General features: G+C 39.9%; 1 protein-coding gene across 1 annotated transcript in view; it reads left to right on the top strand.

Moving 5' to 3' along the window:
- The window catches only part of prkx (protein kinase X-linked), a 133,602-nt gene that overhangs the window by 80,293 nt on the left and 32,407 nt on the right, over positions 1 to 20,902 (top strand). The window contains exons 4-5 of the mRNA XM_073044233.1: positions 2,794 to 2,913; positions 8,176 to 8,271. Coding sequence (XP_072900334.1) covers positions 2,794 to 2,913; positions 8,176 to 8,271 — 216 coding nt within the window. The remainder of the gene's footprint in view (positions 1 to 2,793; positions 2,914 to 8,175; positions 8,272 to 20,902) is intronic.

The raw sequence follows: 20,902 nt of genomic DNA, 5'->3' as shown, positions 1-20,902 counted from the left end.
ACCGAGAGCGACCTGACCGCAGCGGACTCCGAGTCCATCGAACCTCCGAGCCTCTGACCATCCCCTCTGGCACAGCTTCTCCGAGCACCATCCTCTGCCGAGCGTATTAAGACGGCCCCACCAACGGCCATCGGCAACGCAACCCCGAGGACTGGGGGCCTGTTCTTCCCAGCAGAGTCCCGGACCTCGCAGCAGCAGCAACGAAGAGGGTCTTCCTGGAGATTTCCCGATGTTCCTCCGTGCTCCCACATCCGTTTTCAATCGATTATGATTGCACACGGCACCCCACTTCACAAATAACAGATAATCAGCTCCGGAGTGGCTGCTGCAAGCTGTGTTGCGCCGCCATCTTGGATTCCGGGTTTATAAACAAAGAAACATTTATTTAAACTCAGCTCAACAACAAATGACTAACTTAACTGGAAGGTAACTGCTCTATGGCAGCTCGAACAGTTCTTAAAGCGATAAATGTGAACACAGTCTTAAAGTGGTAAACGCGAAAGTCCAAATGACTTACACAGTCAATTAGGAGAGACTTTCCTGAAGTAACGAATTCCTCAATGACGTGACGTTACTGCTGATCCCGGCTGAAATATGCCTTGCCCGAAGGATTTACGACGAAAGAAATAAAAACAACTTAAAGGCACTGACCTTTTCCTTGGCGAAAAATGCTGCACCCAGCCCTTTCTGCGTTCCCAATGCAGGGGCTATTTCGGATGCAGGTTACTACCTGCTTGACCGAGGATTCAATAAGGTCTATCCTGTATTACCGCGGACGACATCAACTTTACACGATCCTTCGGGTTTCTGTACCTCGATAAATCTTCACTCTCCAACTGGACTAAAACTGGCAGCGTTGTGGCGAAACTGCCGGCAACAACCTTTGAGACTTAAGATAGAAAGTAAAACTCCATTTTAAAACAAAACTGCGTGATGAGACGAATACGCAGCATAATGGAGTAACTGACGAATTAATCCACGAACTAACCTGCGTCACAGCAAGGCTTTCCTGTTTCATACCTGTTGAAGTAGGTCATCACATGACCTCTCACTGGTGGGAAAATTACATCACCCCACCATCATAAGACCATTACATCATGCTCACCAGATACTCAATTACATTGTGGTTGTAAGACAGTCACAAGATACCCACGGGGTATGTAACACTGTTGTATTTCTTTTTATTAACTGAATACACAAAAATCTGTTATATGGTGACATACATACTTTGATAATAAATTTACTTTGACGTGTACTCTGTAATTGAGGTTACACAGCATTCAATACACCGATACCTTGAAGATGTACTGAAAATTGAAGGTTACATTTGCTTAGGTGGCACATATTGGGATAACTTGGTGACCCATTGACTAATGATTCTACACAACACCTAACCAGAGTTTTATGAAGTTGCAGTATAGTTTCCGGAGTTTTGAACTCAATGCTGAAGCACAGTGGGACCTTTTATGAGACTTGTATAACTCTGAATCATGAAGAGAAAGGATTTTAGAAAATTTAGAGCCTAGATGTTATGGTCATTTGGAAGTCCTGGTTTTGTGAATTTTGTCTTGTAATTAAAATCTATCTTGTTCCATTACATTCTATATTGCTTTTCTTCTCTATTTAACAAGTTGATTTTGTGCTCAGTGGCCACATTATTAGTTGCACCTGTACACCTGCTTGCTAATGCAAATATCTAATCAGCCAATCATGTGGCAGCAACTCAATGCATAAAAGCATGTGGACATAGTCAGGAGCTTCAGTTGTTGTTCAGACCAAATATCCCAGTGGAGAAGAAATCCAGGAATGAAAGGGTTACTCTATGAGGAACATCTGTTAGCTCTTGGGCTGTATTCCTTGGAGTTCGGGAGAATGAGGGGCGATCTGATAGAAACATTCCAAGTGTTAAAAGGCCTGAACAGATTAGATATGGCAAAGTTATTTCCCATGGTAGGGGATTCTAGGACAAGAGGGCACAACTTCAGGAGTGAAGGACGTCCTTTTAGAACTGAGATGCAGAGAAATTACTTCAGTCAGAGGGTGGTAAATCTGTGGAATTTGTTGCCACGAGTGGCTTTGGAAGCTGAGCCATTGGGTGTATTTAAGGCAGTAATAGATAGGTTAATGATTAGCCAGGGCATCAAAGGGTATGGCGTGAGGACAGGGGAGTGGGGATGACTGGAAGAATTTGATCAGCCCATGATTGAATGGTGGAACAGACTCAATGGGCCAAATGGCCTACTTCTGCTCCTATGTCTTATGGTCTTGTGGTCTTATGATCCAAGTGACTTTGGTCATGGAATGATTGTTGGTGCCAGAGAGGGTAATTTGAGTAAATCAGAAACTGCTGATCACTTGTGATTTTCTCACACAACAGTCTCAAGAGTTCACAGAGGATGGTGTGAAAAACAAAAAAAGAGTAAGTGGCAGTGCTGTTGGCGAAAATACCTTGTTAATGAGTTTTGTCAGAGTAAAATGGCAAGACTGGTTCAAGCTTACAAGGTGTGGGTAATTCAAATGACCATGCATTACCACAGTGGTGTGCAGAAACACATCTCTGAATGCACAGCATGTCGAACTTTAAAGTGGATGAGCTACAGCAGCAGAAGACCACAAACATACATTCAGTGGTCACTATATTAGGTACAGGAGGTACCTATAATGTGGTCATTGAGTCCATCTTCAAATACAAAGTTAATTTTATTCAGTATTTAGTCATCATTTATGACAAAATCATTACTTAAGTTCTCTGTTCACGACATAATACTGGTCACTTTTCTTTGCCCTTTCTAGTACTTGGACACTCTGCGGTACTCCAGAATATCTTGCACCAGAAGTCATCCAGAGTAAAGGTCATGGAAGAGCAGTGGACTGGTGGGCATTAGGTGTGCTGATGTTTGAAATGCTTTCTGGGTGAGTCCTCTTGGAGACTTTTCAGCTGACTTTAAGCATTCATAATGCTGCTAAGATCCCTATTTGTTTTAGTTGATGTGATAAGTGAAAGAAAAAAGATCTCTATCCCAACTTTGGCAACTAAATAACTACCTCCATCCACTAACTTTTGTCCTTTAGAAGACCACAGGTGAATAGCAAGTGATCCTATTATAATATTTTGAGCATGACTGTTTATTAGAATTTTAGAATTCAGAAATAACTATCTGGAAAATTGCCAATACTCCTCTTATCTCCACCAAATGTTTAACTTCCTACTTGAACCTTTGGATTGCTCACTGTTGTTAAGTGTAGCAAATGGACAGCAGTAGACCACACAGTCCCTCATGTGTATGCTATAATATGGTTGGCCTTGGAATAAAGTGCTACATCTACAGAGAAAGTGCAAAACAGATAGATAACAAGATGCAAGAACATAAAAGGTAGATTGAGGTTGAGAGTGTCTACTCATACTATTGAAGTATTCAATAGTGTTATAACAGCAGGGGAATCTGTCCTTGATCCTGGTGGGATGTGCTTTCAGGCTTTTGTCTAATGGGTGAGGGGCAAAGAGAGAATCTCTTAGGTGGCTAGGGTCTTGGATTATGCTGGCTGCTTTACTGAGGCACCAAGAATTTCATTCCATGGAGGGAGGCTGGTTTCTATGATGTGTTGAGCTGTGTCTACAACTCTGCAGCTTCTCGTGGTCATGGGTAGAGCAGAAGTCATACCAAAAATGTTTTTAACTTTTAATACAGTGATTTAGTGTATTTTTATAATTGACAGCTCAAGATCTTTACACTACATACACACAAGTTAATTTAACTGAGCAAATCCTTTTCTGCCTAGGCATAGATAAAATGCTTTCTAAGATACATTAATAAAATGGTCAAAGTCTGTAGAGACGTACCACATTTCTTTACCCACCTAAGGAAGTACAGATAGTAGTGTGCTTTCTTGGCTATGGGTCTGTAGCTGGGCCAGGTTGTTGGAGATTTTCATAGCTCAGAATTTGAAGCTCTCAACCCCAGCACAATTGATTAAAATGTCCATAGATCTCTTCCTGAATATATTTAATGACTCTGCCTTCACAATTCTCTGAATTGTTCCTCAAAGATTCATGAGCCACAAAGAAGAAATTCTCTTCACCTACCCAAAATCAATGACTTGCTATTCTGAAAGCATTCCCCCTCTCAACATCTTGCATTTCTATGAGATTACATCCTGTTCTTCTTATAAAATATCCTGTTTGTTATATCATAGCTCTAGAAATTTGTCCAGCATGATTTCCTTTCATAAAATCATGTTGAGTCTTGCTTAGTTCTCTTAACCTCTGCCTTTACCTGAACAATCTGTCCTGCTGACAGATGCTAGACTGTATATAGCATCTTGTTTTCTCTCTCGCTGATTTTTCTGATTGTCTGAGACTGTTCCAGAATCTGGAGTAAGTTGTACATAATCCACACATCCGTCAACTCTGCAGCCACTTCCTTCAAAACCCATAATGCAGACTATTAGATCAAGTGGATTTCAAAACTTTAAAAAAAATTTTGACTATAAATCTTTGTTCCATAAACTGTACAATTGATTTTCATTTATTTGAATTGATAGACATTCCTGTCTTCATTCGTAATCAATAATCTATGCTATTTTACTGTAATGGAGATCAGTGTTACTTTGTATTAAGCAGAGAAGAATTTTTTCAGTTAAAACAACCTGTGGGTATGTAGTAGGAATAAATTCAGCTGTCAATTATAAAATCAAAATCAAAATTAGAATCAGGTTTATTATCATCTTAGCCTCAATATTAGTATGTGTCATGAAATTTGTTAACTTAGCAGCAGCAGTTCAATGCAATACATAATATTGATTCTTCAGTCAATTTCAGCATATGTAATTATAAATTAAAATTCTGTAAAAACAGAAATAATATATATTTAAAAAGGTGAGGTAGTGTTCATGGGTTCAATGTCTAAGCCACTGTAATAATGGTTAATAACATTTTTTGGATCAGTTTAGGGCATTCCATTCTCTTCATTTCACGTTTATACTTTTTGAATTACCTCAAAGGTTTTTCTAAAAGTGTCCCTAATCAGTCTGCTTGTGTCATTTCTTTAATGAAGTTAATGAAACTTGCTGAGGATAATTTGACTTGTGTTGACAACCCTGGTGTTTTGCCCAAGAATCAATTTTTCAGTCCAGGTCTGGGCAACGTGGTGGCATGCACACTGTTCTATAGATGCTTATCTAATGTGCTTGCACAAGTCTATTTAAATAAAGGCCGTGGAAAAATATAGGGACCAATTTTTTTTTCTGTTTCACTCCTCATTTCTGGGAAGTTTTATATTTGGGTCCAACAATAGAAATTTGAAGACTGGATCAACTCAGCATCGATTGTCAATGAAAGCCAAGATCTCAGTTGTAAAGCGTAAGCTTCTCTCTTTTCCAACTGTTATGAATGAGATATTACAGGATTTTGGTAGTTTTGATAGCAAGGCATAGCAAGCCGGAAAACGTTTTACCTACAGACTTAAGAATTGCAGAATTTGGATGTTTTTACCATTTCTGCCAAAAATCCAAGTGAACCTCAGTGCAAAATTTAAATCTACTCTCTTGTCCTACCAGATTCCTTCTCCTTCAGACCTTTTCCCTCTGTCACCTCCCACCTTCTCAGTTCATCTTCTCTCCCCCACCCATTTAACTTCCCATCATCTGGCTTCACCTATCACTTACTAAATTGTACTGCTCCCCCCCCCACCCCCACCTTCAATTTCTGACTTCTTCCCCCTTCCTCTCCAGTCCTGATGAAGGGTCTCTGCTTGAAACATTGACTCTTTATTCCTTTCCATAGATGCTGCCTGAACTGCTAAATTCCTCCAGCATTTTGTGTGTTACTTTAAATTCATTAGCATCTTACATTTTAAGCTATTAAAACCCTAACCCTAACCCTAACCCTAACCCTAACCCTAACCCTAACCCTAACCCTAACCCTAACCCTAACCCTAACCCTAACCCTAACCCTAACCCTAACCCTAACCCTAACCCTAACCCTAACCCTAACCCTAACCCTAACCCTAACCCTAACCCTAACCCTAACCCTAACCCTAACCCTAACCCTAACCCTAACCCTAACCCTAACCCTAACCCTAACCCTAACCCTAACCCTAACCCTAACCCTAACCCTAACCCTAACCCTAACCCTAACCCTAACCCTAACCCTAACCCTAACCCTAACCCTAACCCTAACCCTAACCCTAACCCTAACCCTAACCCTAACCCTAACCCTAACCCTAACCCTAACCCTAACCCTAACCCTAACCCTAACCCTAACCCTAACCCTAACCCTAACCCTAACCCTAACCCTAACCCTAACCCTAACCCTAACCCTAACCCTAACCCTAACCCTAACCCTAACCCTAACCCTAACCCTAACCCTAACCCTAACCCTAACCCTAACCCTAACCCTAACCCTAACCCTAACCCTAACCCTAACCCTAACCCTAACCCTAACCCTAACCCTAACCCTAACCCTAACCCTAACCCTAACCCTAACCCTAACCCTAACCCTAACCCTAACCCTAACCCTAACCCTAACCCTAACCCTAACCCTAACCCTAACCCTAACCCTAACCCTAACCCTAACCCTAACCCTAACCCTAACCCTAACCCTAACCCTAACCCTAACCCTAACCCTAACCCTAACCCTAACCCTAACCCTAACCCTAACCCTAACCCTAACCCTAACCCTAACCCTAACCCTAACCCTAACCCTAACCCTAACCCTAACCCTAACCCTAACCCTAACCCTAACCCTAACCCTAACCCTAACCCTAACCCTAACCCTAACCCTAACCCTAACCCTAACCCTAACCCTAACCCTAACCCTAACCCTAACCCTAACCCTAACCCTAACCCTAACCCTAACCCTAACCCTAACCCTAACCCTAACCCTAACCCTAACCCTAACCCTAACCCTAACCCTAACCCTAACCCTAACCCTAACCCTAACCCTAACCCTAACCCTAACCCTAACCCTACTAATGAAAATATCAAAACATTTTTCTGGTTATTAAGAATTGAAATACGTCATATTAAATCCATTCTGGGGAATTATTTTTAGGAATAATGACCAATATAAGTAGCATCCTGCATTGTTTGTGATCTTGGCAAATAATTGACTTTTCTTGAGGTACAGCTCTGAGTTCTAGGTTTTGATTTGTTTGTGGTAGTTTTGACATTTTCTTGGTCTCACAATCATGTAAAGTAAAGTCAATGGAAATTGTACGATTTCAAACTTTCAATGACTGCATTTTCTGATCCTGAGCAACACACACACACTGCTGGAGGAACTCAGCCAGGCGTGCAGCATCTGTGGAGAAGAATGAACAATCGATGTTTCAGGGAGGGCCTCAGCACAAAATGTGGACTGCTAATTTCTCTCCTTAGTTGTTTAGTTGTTTAGTTCCTCCAACATTTCGTATGTGTTGTTCTGGATTTCCTGCATCTCAGTTTCTATGGTTTGATTTTCGATCCTCATGGTTTACCCATTTCAATAACAAATGTATGATTGTCATTTAAATTAAGTGTACTACTTTTACAGGTACACAGTGTTGTCACTGAGCTAATGCATCCATTATAAGTTCTTGCTGGAGTTTAAGAGTGTTTGGTTTTGCTTGACGACTTTAAAAGTTTAAAAATGCAGAATGTAGAGTGAAAAATTGTTTTTTCATGAAACTCTCAGAACATATACTATGTTTAAAGAAGGCATACTATGTTTAAAACCTTCTGTGCTTTGGTTCGAAGATGTGCCACTAATAGTAATTTTAATTTGGCCTCATCTTTGACCTCGAGTATATTTTAACTACAGCACTGCCATTTTTGATACTTTAACCATTTTCCCTTGCATCTTTTATGAATGCCACTGATGTTTTGCAGGATAATGGCAGTTTGGTTCCATGGCTTTCTGCCCGCTAAGTGATAGGTTGCAATTTCCTAAGCATATCCCAATCTGTGGATTTGTATCTGACATAGAAGGGGTTTTACTTCTGGAAGCAGCCATGGTGTAAAACATAAGATCTTACCAAAAGCTAGCTGGAGCTATAAGCACTATTTAACATTTAAAAGCAAAAGACTTAAATGATGTTACATAGGCTGCTGGGGAGACATTAACATGTAAAGTGGACAATTTTCAAATCTATAATGTGCTATTTCTAATCTACCTTGTTGATTGTTTTCTTTTTGCAGTTATCCCCCATTTTTTGATGACAATCCTTTTGGAATTTATCAAAAAATTCTTGCTGGAAAATTGGAATTCCCAAAGCATCTTGATTTCTATGTGAAGTAAGTTTGATCTAACCATCCAACAGTTGGGTATGAATTGGGAATGTTCTTCTCAGACAACTAAAGAGTTTATGGTAGCATGTAGCTGTTAATTCCCATATCCTCCAGTATTTTAAAGGGAGCTCTGTGAAGAAGTTTCTAATGCATTTGCTATGTATTGCTTTGTAGGGTTCTCCTGTTTATTCTTGGGGGTCAGATTTCAATGCTAAGAATAGTTTACTGTATATTAACTTTAATTCACTATGCACACTAATATGGCAAACAGCCAAGGAAAGGCATTACTTGTTTTCAAAGTTCAAAATAGATTTTATTATCAGAGTACATACAGAATATGTCACAACATACAATGCAGAGATTCATTTTTTCCTTTGGGCATACTCAGCAAATCTATAGACTAGTAATTTCATCAGATCAATGAAAGATCAGCCAGAAGAGAACAATAGCAATAAATATTGAGAACATGAAATAACAAGATAAAGAGTTCTTTAAGCAAGATCATTGGTTGTGGAAATATCTCAATGGATGGGCAAGTGAGTGTAATAACCCCCCCCCCCCCCCCTTTCGTTCAAGAGCCTGTTGGTTGAAGGGTAGTAACTGTTCTTGAACCTGGTGGTGAGAGTCCTGGGGCTCTTATACTGTATAACCATATAACAATTACAGCATGGAGACAGGCCATCTCGGCCCTTCTAGTCCATGCTGAATGCTTACTCTCACCTAGTCCCACCTACCTGCACTCAGCCCATAACCCTCCATTCCTTTCCTGTCCATATTCCTATCCAATTTTTTTAAAATGATGAAATCGAACCTGCCTCTACCACGCCTACTGGAAGTTCGTTCCACACAGCTACCACTCTCTGAGTAAAGAAGTTCCCCCTCGTGTTGCCCCTAAACTTTTGCCCCCTAACTCTCAACTCATGTCCTCTTGTTTGAATCTCCCCTGCTCTCAATGGAAAAAGCTTATCCACGTCAACTCTATCTATCCCCCTCATAATTTTAAATACCTTTATCAAAGTCCCCCCTCAACCTTCTATGCTCCAAAGAATAAAGACCTAACTTGTTCAACCTTTCTCTGTAACTTAGGTGCTGAAACCCAGGTAACATTCTAGTAAATCTCCTCTGTGCTCTCTCTATTTTGTTGACATCTTTCCTATAATTCGGCGACCAGAACTGTACGCATGCTCCAAATTTGGCCTCACCAATGCCTTGTAGAATTTTAACATTACATCCCAACTCCTATACTCAATGCTCTGATTTATAAAGGCCAGCATACCAAAAGCTTTCTTCACCACCCTATCCACATGAGATTCCACCTTCAGGGAACTATGCACCATTCTTCCTAGATCATGTTGTTCTACTGCATTCCTCAGTGCCCTACCATTTACCATGTATTTCCTATTTTGATTATTCCTACCAAAATGTAGCACCTCACACTTATTAGCATTAAACTCCATCTGCCATCTTTCAGCCCACTCTTCTAACTGGCCTAAATCTCTCTGCAAGCTTTGAAAACTTACTTCATTATCCACAACGCCACCTATCTTAGTATCATCTGCATACTTACTAATCCAATTTACCACCCCATCATCCAGATCATTAATGTATATGACAAGCAACATTGGACCCAGTACAGATACCTGAGGCACACCACTAGTCACCGGCCTCCAATCTGACAAAGAGTTATCCACCACTACTCTCTGGCATCTCCCATCCAGCCACTATTGAATCCATTTTACTACTTCAATATTAATGCCTAACAATTGAACCTTCCTAACTAACCTTCCGTGTGGAACCTTGTCAAAGGCCTTAATGAAGTCCATATAGACAACATCCACTGCTTTACCCTCGTCAACTTTCCTAGTAACTTCTTCAAAAGATTCAATAAGATTTGTCAAACCTGACCTTCCACATACAAATCCATGTCGACTGTTCCTAATCAGACCCTTTCCATCCATATAATTATATATACCATCTCTAAGAATACTTCCCATTAATTTACCCACCACTGATGTCAAACTTACAGGCCGATAATAGCTAGGTTTACTCTTAGAACCCTTTTTAAACAATGGAACAACATGAGTAATACGCCAATCCTTTGGCACCATCCCTGTTTCTAATGACATTTGAAATATTTCTGTCAGAGCCCCTGCTGTTTCTACATTAACCTCCCTCAAAGTCCTAGGGAATATCCTGTCAGGATCAGGAGACTTACCCACTTTTATATTCTTTAAAAGCGCCAGTACTTCCACTTCTTTTAATCATCATTGTTTCCATAACTACCCTACTTGTTTCCCTTACCTTACACAATTCAATATCCTTCTGCTTAGTGAATACCGAAGAAACGAAATTGTTCTTTTGGCTCCACACATAGCTGTCCACTCTGATTCTCTAAGGGACCAATTTTATTCCTCACTATCCTTTTGCTATTAATATAACTGTAGAAACCCTTTGGATATATTTTCACCTTACTTGCCAAAGCAACCTCGTATTTTCTTTTAGCTTTTCAAATTTCTTTCTTAAGATTCTTTTTACATTCTTAATATTCCTAGAGCACCTTATTTAATCCATGCTGCCTATACTTATTGTAGATCTCTTTCCTTTTCTGAACCAAGTTTCCAATATCTCTTGAAAACCATGGCTCTCTCAAACTTTTAACCTTTCCTTTCAACCTAACAGGAACATGAAGATTCTGTACCCTTAAGATTTCACTTTTAAATGACCTCCATTTCTCTATTACATCCTTCCCATAAAATAAATTGTCCCAATCCACTCCTTCTAAATCCTTTTGCATCATCTCAAAGTTAGCCTTTCTCCCAATCAAAAATCTCAACCCTGGGTCCAGACCTATCCTTCTCCATAGTTATATTTAAACTAATCATATTGTGATCACTGGACCCGAAGTGCTCCCCAACACATACCTCTGTCACCTGACCTATCTCATACCCTAACAGGAGATCCAACACTGCCCCTTCTCTAGTTGGTACCTCTATGTATTGCTGCAAAAAACTATCCTGCATACATTTTACAAACTCCAAACTATCCAGCCCTTTTACAGAATGGGCTTCCCAGTCTATGTGTGGGAAAATTATAATCTCCCACAATCACAACCTTACAAATATCTGGTATCTCCTTACAAATTTGCTCCTCTAATTCGCGCTCCCCATTAGGTAGTCTACAATACACCCCTATAAGTGTTACTACACCTTTCCCATTCCTCATTTCCACCCAAATAGTCTCCTTAGACGAGCCCTCTAATTTATCCTGCTGGAGCACTGCTGTAATATTTCTCTGACAAGCAATGCAACACCTCCCCCTCTTGCCCCTCCGATTCTATCACACCTGAAGCAATGAAATCCAGGAATAATTAGTTGCCAATCACACCCCTCCTGCAACCATGTTTCACTAATAGCTACAAAATTATATTTCCAAGTATCAATCCATGCTCTAAGCTCACCCACCTTTCTTACAGTGTTCCTAGCATTAAAATAAATGCATTTAAGAAATTCTCCACCTGTTACTCTCTGTTTATCCCTAACAATGCAAACAACTTTACTATCTTCTTTTTCTTCCTGCTCCCCTGCATCTTCGGTCTGAGCATTCCTTTTCTCTATCACTTGCCTATCCTCTCTCACATACTGTCTACAAGCTTTCTTTATTTGTGAACTAACTTCCTCTCTCCTAGACTCTTCAATTTGATTCCCACCCGCCAACCATTCTAGTTTAAAGTCTCCCCAGTAGCCTTAGCAAATCTCCCCGCCAGGATATTGGTCCCCCTAAGATTCAAGTGCAACCCGTCCTTTTTGTCACAGGTCACACCTGCCCCAAAAGAGGTCCTAATGATCCAGAAACTTGAATCCCTGCCCCCTGCTCCAATCCCTCTGCTACACATTTATCCTCCATCTCATTCCATTCCTACTCTCACTGTCACGTGGCACAGGTAGTAATCCCGAGATTACCACCTTTGCAGTCCTTCTTCTCAACTCCCTTCCTAACTCCCTATATTCTCCTTTCAGGACCTCTTCCCTTTTCCTACCTATGTCATTGGTACTGTACAATGTACTGCGTATGTTAATCAAATTGGCTTCTTTGTTTTGTTAAAAGTAGGAATGCTTCTTTGTTATGATAAGTATATTCTCTTGCAGTTGTTTAGCTTTAGAATTGCTGATAACGGGGATTGTATTCATTTGTTAACCAATGGGGGAATGTTATTTTGTCTTGTGGGTCTGGGAGCTGGGTTTTCACGGTCTTTTCGGGAAGAAGGTGGACGTGTGCTGCACTGCTCGGTTGACCACCAGGGTGGTCCCAGGTGCAAGGACGTGGAGGTCGGAGGAATGCAACGAGGGGTCGAATGGTTTGATGGTTAAGCTCCAATGATGATGTGCACTAAACTGACTGAACTCTGCTAAGTTTGGCGCCTTTTTACTTTATTTTCTTTTCCTTCATATATACTGTATTGTTAGTACTCATTTAGTTTTAGTAAAATCTTTAAAGTATATTCCATAACGATATCTGGTATGAGTTTGATATTGTGTATGTGACGCGGCATTAACTTGATTTCCACAGCACCTGCGTATACAGGTGGTGGGGTTGGTGAGTGGTTGTACTTATTTCCCCTAGACGTATACCAGCCTGTTGGGCAAGTGTTACAGTACCTATATGTACCACGACCTCTGGCTCCTCACCCTCCCACTTCAGGATATCTTGGACGTGATCAGAAACATCCTGGACCCTGGCACTAGGGAGGCAAACTATCATCAGGTGTCCTGACTGTGTCCACAGAATCGCCTATCTGACCCCCTAACTATGGAGTCCCCTATTCCTCTTCCTTTCCCTAACCTTCTGAACTACAGGGCCAGACTCTGTGCTGGAGGCACGGCCACTGTTGCTTCCCCCAGGTAGGCTGTTCTCCCCCCCCGCCCCCCCCAACAGTACTCAAACAGGAGTACTTATTGTCAAGGGGTACAGCCACTGGGGTACTCTCTAGTACCTGACTCTTCCCCTTCCCTCTCCTAACTGTGACCCACTTGTCTGCCTCCCGTGGCCCCAGTATGACCACCTGCCTGTAACTCCTCGCTATCAACTCCTCACTCTCCCTGACCAGACGAAGGTCATTGAGCTGCAGCTCCAGTTCCCTAACACGGTCCCTTAGGAGCTGCAGCTCGGCGCACCTGGTGCAGATATGGACGCCCGAACTCCCACATTCGACACAGAGAACAACAAGCTGCCCTCACACTCATAATTCCCGCTTTCCTCAAATAACAGGAAAAATTGAAAACTAAGCCTACCTTGCCTCGCCCGTTGAGCCAAAACCCTTAAGCCTTCACTCTGCTCTCGGCTCACTCCGCGGCCTACAAACGACGCTGCCTGCTGTATAAGGCTGTGTTCCTTTTAAATCTTCCGCGCTTCACTGCCGGACGTCACATGCCTGCACAGTCCCGCCTCTCTTAACCCCGATGAGAAGAAAAAATCAAAATGGCTCCCGCAGCACCCCGGTTCTGTTTCTCAGACTTCCTTCTACCTGATGGCAGCAGTGAGAAAAGATGGTGAGGATGCCTTGGTGGTGAGGATCTCCGATGATGGATGCTGTTTTCCTATAACATTGCTTCATGTAGATGTGTTCAGTGGTTGGGAGTGATTTACCCATGATGTATTAGGTGGTTTATCTGTTCGAAGGCATTGGTATTTCCATACCAGACTGTGTTGCAGCTATTCAATACACTCTCCACTGCACATTTATAGCAGTTAGTCGAAGTTTTGATGATATGCCAAATCTCCACAGACTCCTCAGGAAGTAGAGGTGCTGCATGCTTTCTTTGCAATTGCATTTACATGCTGGGTTCTGGACAGGACCTCTACAATGGTAACACCCAAGAATTTAAAGCTACTAGTCGTCTCCACCTCTGATCCTCCGATGAGGACTGACTCGTGGACCTCTGCTTTCCCTCTCCTGAAGTCTACAATCAATTCCTTGGTCTTGCTGACATTGACTAAGAAGTTATTATGACACCACTCAGCCAAATTTTCAATCCCTCTTCTTTATGCTGATTCATCACCACCTTTGATACAGTCCACCACAGTGGTGTCATCAGCAAACTTGAATATAATTAGCCACACATTCGTGCAGGGGACTTGACACAGAGCCCTGTGGTGCACTTGTGCTGATAGAGCTGGTGGAGGAAATGTACAGCCCTGTGGTGCACTTGTGCTGATGGAGCTGGTGGAGGAAATGTTTTTGCCATTCCAAACTGATTGGAGTCTACAAGTAAATTGTATGCAACAAAATTTTTATTAAATTGATCCTCAGAATGAACAGGGATTTAAGTACAATCATGTCATTTAAGCACTTGGATAGTTACATGGAGGGGTGCGCTTTAGGGAGATATGGGACAAATGCAGAAAAATAGTAATAGCTGGGTGATATTACCAGTACCTAAAGCTGTGGCATCTCAGGACCTGACTCATGCTTTGCTTCTCCTGCTTGCGCAATTAGAAATAGCACAATTTCATGAAGAAGTGTGCTTCTTTTAGATCACTCTCTCCTGTCCGTTTCCACTCTTTCTCATCTCTAATTGGAGGAAAAAATGTAACTTCCAGTCATTTTTTTTGGCTTCACTCTATTGTTTTGACATCTCCTCTCTGCAACTTGGCAGCATCACTTGGTTGAGGCATTGTACAAACAGAAAACTATACCGTTTCAGTATCATTCTGTAGTCTTATAGTTTAGCAATCTATACGGGTTACTGATTATGAAATTTTCTTCTTGCATTCTTCTTTGAACTAATGTTTCTCCCAATTGCTGAGTCTACAGCCAGAAATCAAAATAGGATTTAACCTTGAAGGAGACTAACCCTTTACCATCAGACTTTTGAATAAAAAGTTTATAACTGCATTCACTTGCCCCATTATTGAAATGTTCCTACAACCCATGATCTTACTTTAATGACTCTTTTATCTCATGTTTTCATTATTTATTGCTATTTATTTATATTTGGATTTGCACAATTTATTGTCTTATGCACTCTAGCTGATCCTGTTAAGGTTACTATTCTATAGACTTGCTGAGCATGCACACAGGAAAATAAATCTTGGGGTTATATATAGTGACATCTTTTTACTTTGATAATGAAATTTACTTTGAACTTTGTTACAAATGAAGTTAAGTTTATTTTTTGACCCAGTCTCTGGTGAACCTTTGAAATTTTGATCCAAAAATACCATAGTAGCTCAGTCATTGAGTATATTCAAGACAAAATTCGGTGACGCCAACCTCATTGCTTTCTCTCATTCTTATTCTCCACCTCTTCCCTTTAACATTCTGGCTCTGTGGCTCTGTGATTTGGATCAGGTATTGTTTAAGATGGTGATTATATCTCCATTTATAGGCATCTCCGTGCACAGTAGGTTCACTTTCTCTGATCAGTGAGTTGGAAGATGACATCATCATGTTGAGAGAATTGTTCAAAAAATAGTATGCAAAAACTAGCAGAAAAATTGATTTTCCATGTTGTAAAGCATCACCAAACTGAATTCTGCAGGTATTTGTACATTTGGGTGGGACTAAGCAATTAATTAAGTTTTACATTTGTTTAGACAGGCTCTATTCTGTTCTAGGTAATAGCAAATCCCAAACACTGAAAATTTGGCAGAAATCTGAATAGTTTCATAAAAAAAATCTTCCCTCTACTTGTTTGAAGAAAATTGCTGAGCAAAATAAGTGTGCTTCATAAGTAGTGCATCCATTTTGTTAACTTCAGGATATATCTAGCTTTCAAATGACATGGAAAATGCTTGAAATCTGCTATGAGGTGCCACCTTCAATAACTCAAAATATAATATCAAGCACTAAATTCTTTAATCCAAATGTTATAACTGATTTAAGTAAAATTACTATTTGCGCAATCAGATTGATTTGAAGTCTGTGATTAACTCATTCAGTGCCAACTTAATTCTGGTTCATTGCTCTCAGTACTAACTAATGTGACCTGAATTTTAAAGTTTGTGTTTTGTTAAATTGAATGCTCAGAATGGGATTAGTTGATGGTTCAAATGAAAAGCAAAGTATATCAGGGTTGTCAGAGATGCGGTTTTTTTTGCACGTAGTGTTGGATGTGGAAAGTGCTGCCAGAGGTATTGGTACAGACAGAGACATCAGAGATGTTGAAGAAACTCTTAGTAAGCTACATGGATAACACAAAGGGCTATGTAGGAGGGAGGGTTAGATTGACAAATATGAGAAAATCTGCAGATGCTGGAAATCCAAGCAACGCACATAAAATGCTGGAGGAACTCAGCAGGCCGGGCAGCAGTCTTGATGAAGGATCTTGACCTAAAATGTTGATGGTTTACTCTTTTCTATAGAAGCTGCCTGGCCTGCTGAGTTCCTCCAGTATTTTGTATGTGTTGCAGAATTTGGTCTATCCAAGCTAAATACATAGTGCAAGATCAGCTGTCTCTCATGAAAGTGAGTTGATATGAATTGTATTTTTCCATTTACTAGTAAAAGTATGTTGAGAGTAGAGTATGGCTATGTCTGTGGTTGGAAGAAACACTAAAAAATGGCAGAAGTATAAGTTTTTATGCAATGAAATATGTATTATATTACTGATAATTAGGAATGTTTGTTGCCAATGGCAACAGTTCTATAATGGATCCATTTAGAAACCTGTTGACTCCTTTTAAACCATGGGCATTTACAATGCAGTTGAATCCTTGTCTAATTTTGTTTGTCATTTATATTGAATCAGAACTGCTCCAGGCAGTAAAGGATTCATCTTATATTTAATGTCTGTGAGATAAATGTTGAAGAGCAGCAAGGTGATTTTCAAGGCAGTTCAAATGCTTGATTGAAGATGTTCCATTTTGCATATCTCCCATGTAACAATTTTCTAAATCTTGTGTTCAAATTCCTCTGTCCTCCTGGAGTTTTTGTTTCCTTTATTCATATTTCACCAGCAAGACTGGTATTTATTATTGATCAATGTATTTGATTTTGCTTGTGTATTCTAATTGGTGCAGCTTATAAAGAATATTGAAGGTTATAATTTGAACAAAACTTCAATTTCAGTGCACAAGTGATGCAGTAAACTTGAAGTTAAAGTAGACACATAGAATTCTGCAGCACATTACAGGCCCTTCAGCCCGCAATGTTGTGCCAACCATGTAACCTACTCTAGAAACTGCCTAGAATTTCCCTACTGCAAAGCTCCAAGTACCTATCAAAGAGTCTCTTAAAAGACCTTATTAATTCCGCCTGTACCACCGTCGCTGGCAGTGCATTCTACGCAACCACACTCTGTGTGCAAAACTTACCTCTGACATCCCCCTTGTACTTGTAACTCTCGCTTCTGCTAGCAGCTTAACATAGGGGGTGATCGCCCCCGGCCCGGCCAAACTTAAGAAATCTCTTAAGTTGTGCGATGTATCTTCTGTTACAAATCAATACCCCAAAATAACAAACAGTACACAATATGCGATTAAACGATTAAGCTTTGTAATTCTTACTTTGACTATATGGTTAGTAAAGAAAATGGGGAAAAAAAGAAAGGGCCCGTTCTTATGAAACAGTCGATTGCATAATTTTCGAGCTCACTGATAAGCAGTTTGTCCACCATCGACCGTGCTCCAAGTCCACTCCATCTGGCGGTCTATTAACTTCCTCTATTCGCATTTTCTCTCCTCATCTCTCCCCAGCAAAAGACTGCAAAAATCTCTCTTCCAGACTCCCAGGAAAGAACAACAGCATTCCATACCTTGTTATATCTAGTCATAACCCAAACATTGCTACTACAGAGAAACCATTACATTATCAGTGAAACCTGATAAACCTGTGCATGTTACACAGCAGTGAAACCTTACAGCATGTTACATACTTACTTCCAAGCACCTTAAAACTATGCCCCCTTGTGTAAGCTATTTCAGCCCTGCGATAAAGCTTCTGGCTATCCACATGATCAATGCCTCTCATCATCTTATACACCTCTATCAGGTCACCTCTCATCGCTCCAAGGAGAAAAGAACAAGTTCATTCAATCTATTCTCAAAGGCATGCTCTCCAATCCAGGCAACATACTTGTAAATGTCCTCCAAACTCTCTCTATAGTATCCACATCCTTCTGTAATGAGGTGACTAGAACTGAACACAGTACTCCAAGTGGGGTATAACTAAGGTTTTGTATAATTGTAATATTATCTCATGGCTCTTGAACTCAATCCCATGGTTGATGAAGGTCAACACCGTATGCCTTCTTAACAACACTATAAAACCTGCATAGCAGCTTTGAGTGTCCTATGGGCATGGACCCCCAAGATCTTGCTGACCTCCACACTGCCAAGAGTCTTACCATTAATATTCTGTCTTCAAATTTGACCTACCAAAATGACCACTTCACACATAACTGAGTTGAACTCTATTTGCCACTTCTCAGCCCAGTTCTGCATCCTATTGATGTCCCACTGTAACCTCTGACAACCCTCCAGACTATCCACAACACCCCCAACTTTTGTGCCATCAACAAACTTACTCACCCACCCTTCTACTTCGTCATCTAGGTCATTTATAAAATTCACAGAGGAGAGGTCCCAGAGCTGATCTCTGAGGAACACCACTGGTCACCGTCCTCCATGTAGAATACGAACCATCCACAACCACCCTTTGCCTTCTGTAGGCAAGCCAATTCTGGATCTACAAAGCAAGGTCTCCTTGGATCCCCTGCCTCATTACTTTCTGAATGAGCCTCGCATGGAGTACCTTATCAAATGCCTTACTGAAATCCATATACACTACATCCACCACTCTACCTTCATCAATGTGTTTTCTTGCATTGTCAAAGAAGTAGAATTTTTCTATCTTTCTGCTAAGTCTGTTTTCACATAGTAAAATTATTTAACAGCTCCAGTAGCGTGCGTGACTATGTTGGATTATGTTCATTATATTTACTGGTGTTATAAATCTTTTTAATGGGCTTTTTAAACGTTCTCAAGGCAAAGCTTCTGAAGAATGTCATAAACCAACTAACACAGCTTTACACAGGCCAATCCATTTCTAGATGGTTGTATAAGAGTAAAAAGGACATCTCTTGTTTAAAGTAATATCAGTGCTCATGTAAAACGTTCAAGAAACAGTTATTTTCTCAATAAAATAAAAATTCTGTCCCTCTGCTTGTATAGCACATCAAGTTAGAATTTTTGCTGCTCATTTTTTTATTCAGCATGCTATGTATATATCTCAGACAACATTCAAAGTGATGGCTAATTTTACCTGTTGCACTGCTGCCTGTTTTAACAACATTTTACAAAAGCCATGTCTTTGTGGCTTGCAGTTGTTCATGCAGACATAATCTACTGCATGCCTGTGGAAGTTTTACAGATGACTGAATTTTCTCAGGTATTGAAATGGCCACAGTCTGACTTGCGTATAGCTCCTCTGAGGATTTGTTAGTACTGGCTCTATTGTGTTAATTATTGTGCTTTCTCAGTGGTGCACAGTTTCTTAAAATTTGTGCAAACTATGTATTTTCTGCTTTTATAATAATTAAGAATACAACTTGCCAGTCTTTATATTTGAAACTATGCAGTAATTTTGTTGCATTGCAAAATTACTTTCCATATTGTGGAGTGTTAGTTGTGGGAAATTGATAGTATATCCCCTTTAGTTCTCATTATTTCTGTGCTTGTAATAACTGGAAAGTGCCTTTTGCATTGCACATGCGATATTTACTTACTGGTTATAAATATTTGGTATTTTCTTACTGGTTCAGTAGCAGAGAGAAAAGATTCGTAGAGTAGTTGTGCCCTATTTTTCCATACATGCACTATGGACATTGTCTGAGGTTGTTAATGAAATAAAACCAGGTAGTTTTTTCCCTTTTGTAATTGTTCTATAGATATTTCATAGGATCTTCATGTCATGGTACAAATGCAGAGTGTTTTTTTAAATGACTGCAGTTTTATTAAACAAGTTTTTCTATGGATGATTTGTTTATGGAAGTTATTGGAAATTGAATGAATGTCACTACAATAACCAAACAACTTTTACCTTTTCCTTTTTCTGCTCGACCTGCCTTTTCTTGTGGAGTTTTACTTTATACCTTTTGGTTCTTCACAGAGCATCTTTGCAAACACTTCTAGGAAAGCAGCCTTTTTATGTTTAATGCTATAATTAGAAATAATAATATAAAAATAAGGTCTTATATGTAAAGTATCATTGTTTACTGTCCCCCTTTTTATGTGAATTTTCTTTTCATCGCTCTCTCCAGAATCAGAATCGAGTTTGCTGTAAAAGAACAAATTTCTTATCATGCAATAAAGACCTAAAAGTTACTATAAACTACAAAAAAAGTGTTTAAAAAAAGACAATTGAGGTTGCATTCATAAGCTCATAGACCATTATGAAGTTTGATTACGGAGGGGGAAGAAGTTATTCCTAAGTCACTGAATCAGAATCAGGTTTACTATCACCGGCATGTGATGTGAAATTTGTTAACTTAGCAGCAGCAGTTCAATTCAATACCTAATCTAGCAGAGAGAGGGGGAATAAAATAATAAATAAAATAATAAATAAAATAAAACATAATAAATAAACAAGTAAATCAATTACATATATTGAATAGATTATTAAAAATATGCAAAAACAGAA

Source organism: Hemitrygon akajei, chromosome 4 (assembly GCF_048418815.1).
Source record: "Hemitrygon akajei chromosome 4, sHemAka1.3, whole genome shotgun sequence".
NCBI classification, from domain to species: domain Eukaryota; kingdom Metazoa; phylum Chordata; class Chondrichthyes; order Myliobatiformes; family Dasyatidae; genus Hemitrygon; species Hemitrygon akajei.
The sequence above is the reverse complement of the archived record's forward strand: the minus strand, read 5'-3'. Positions and strand labels throughout refer to the sequence as shown.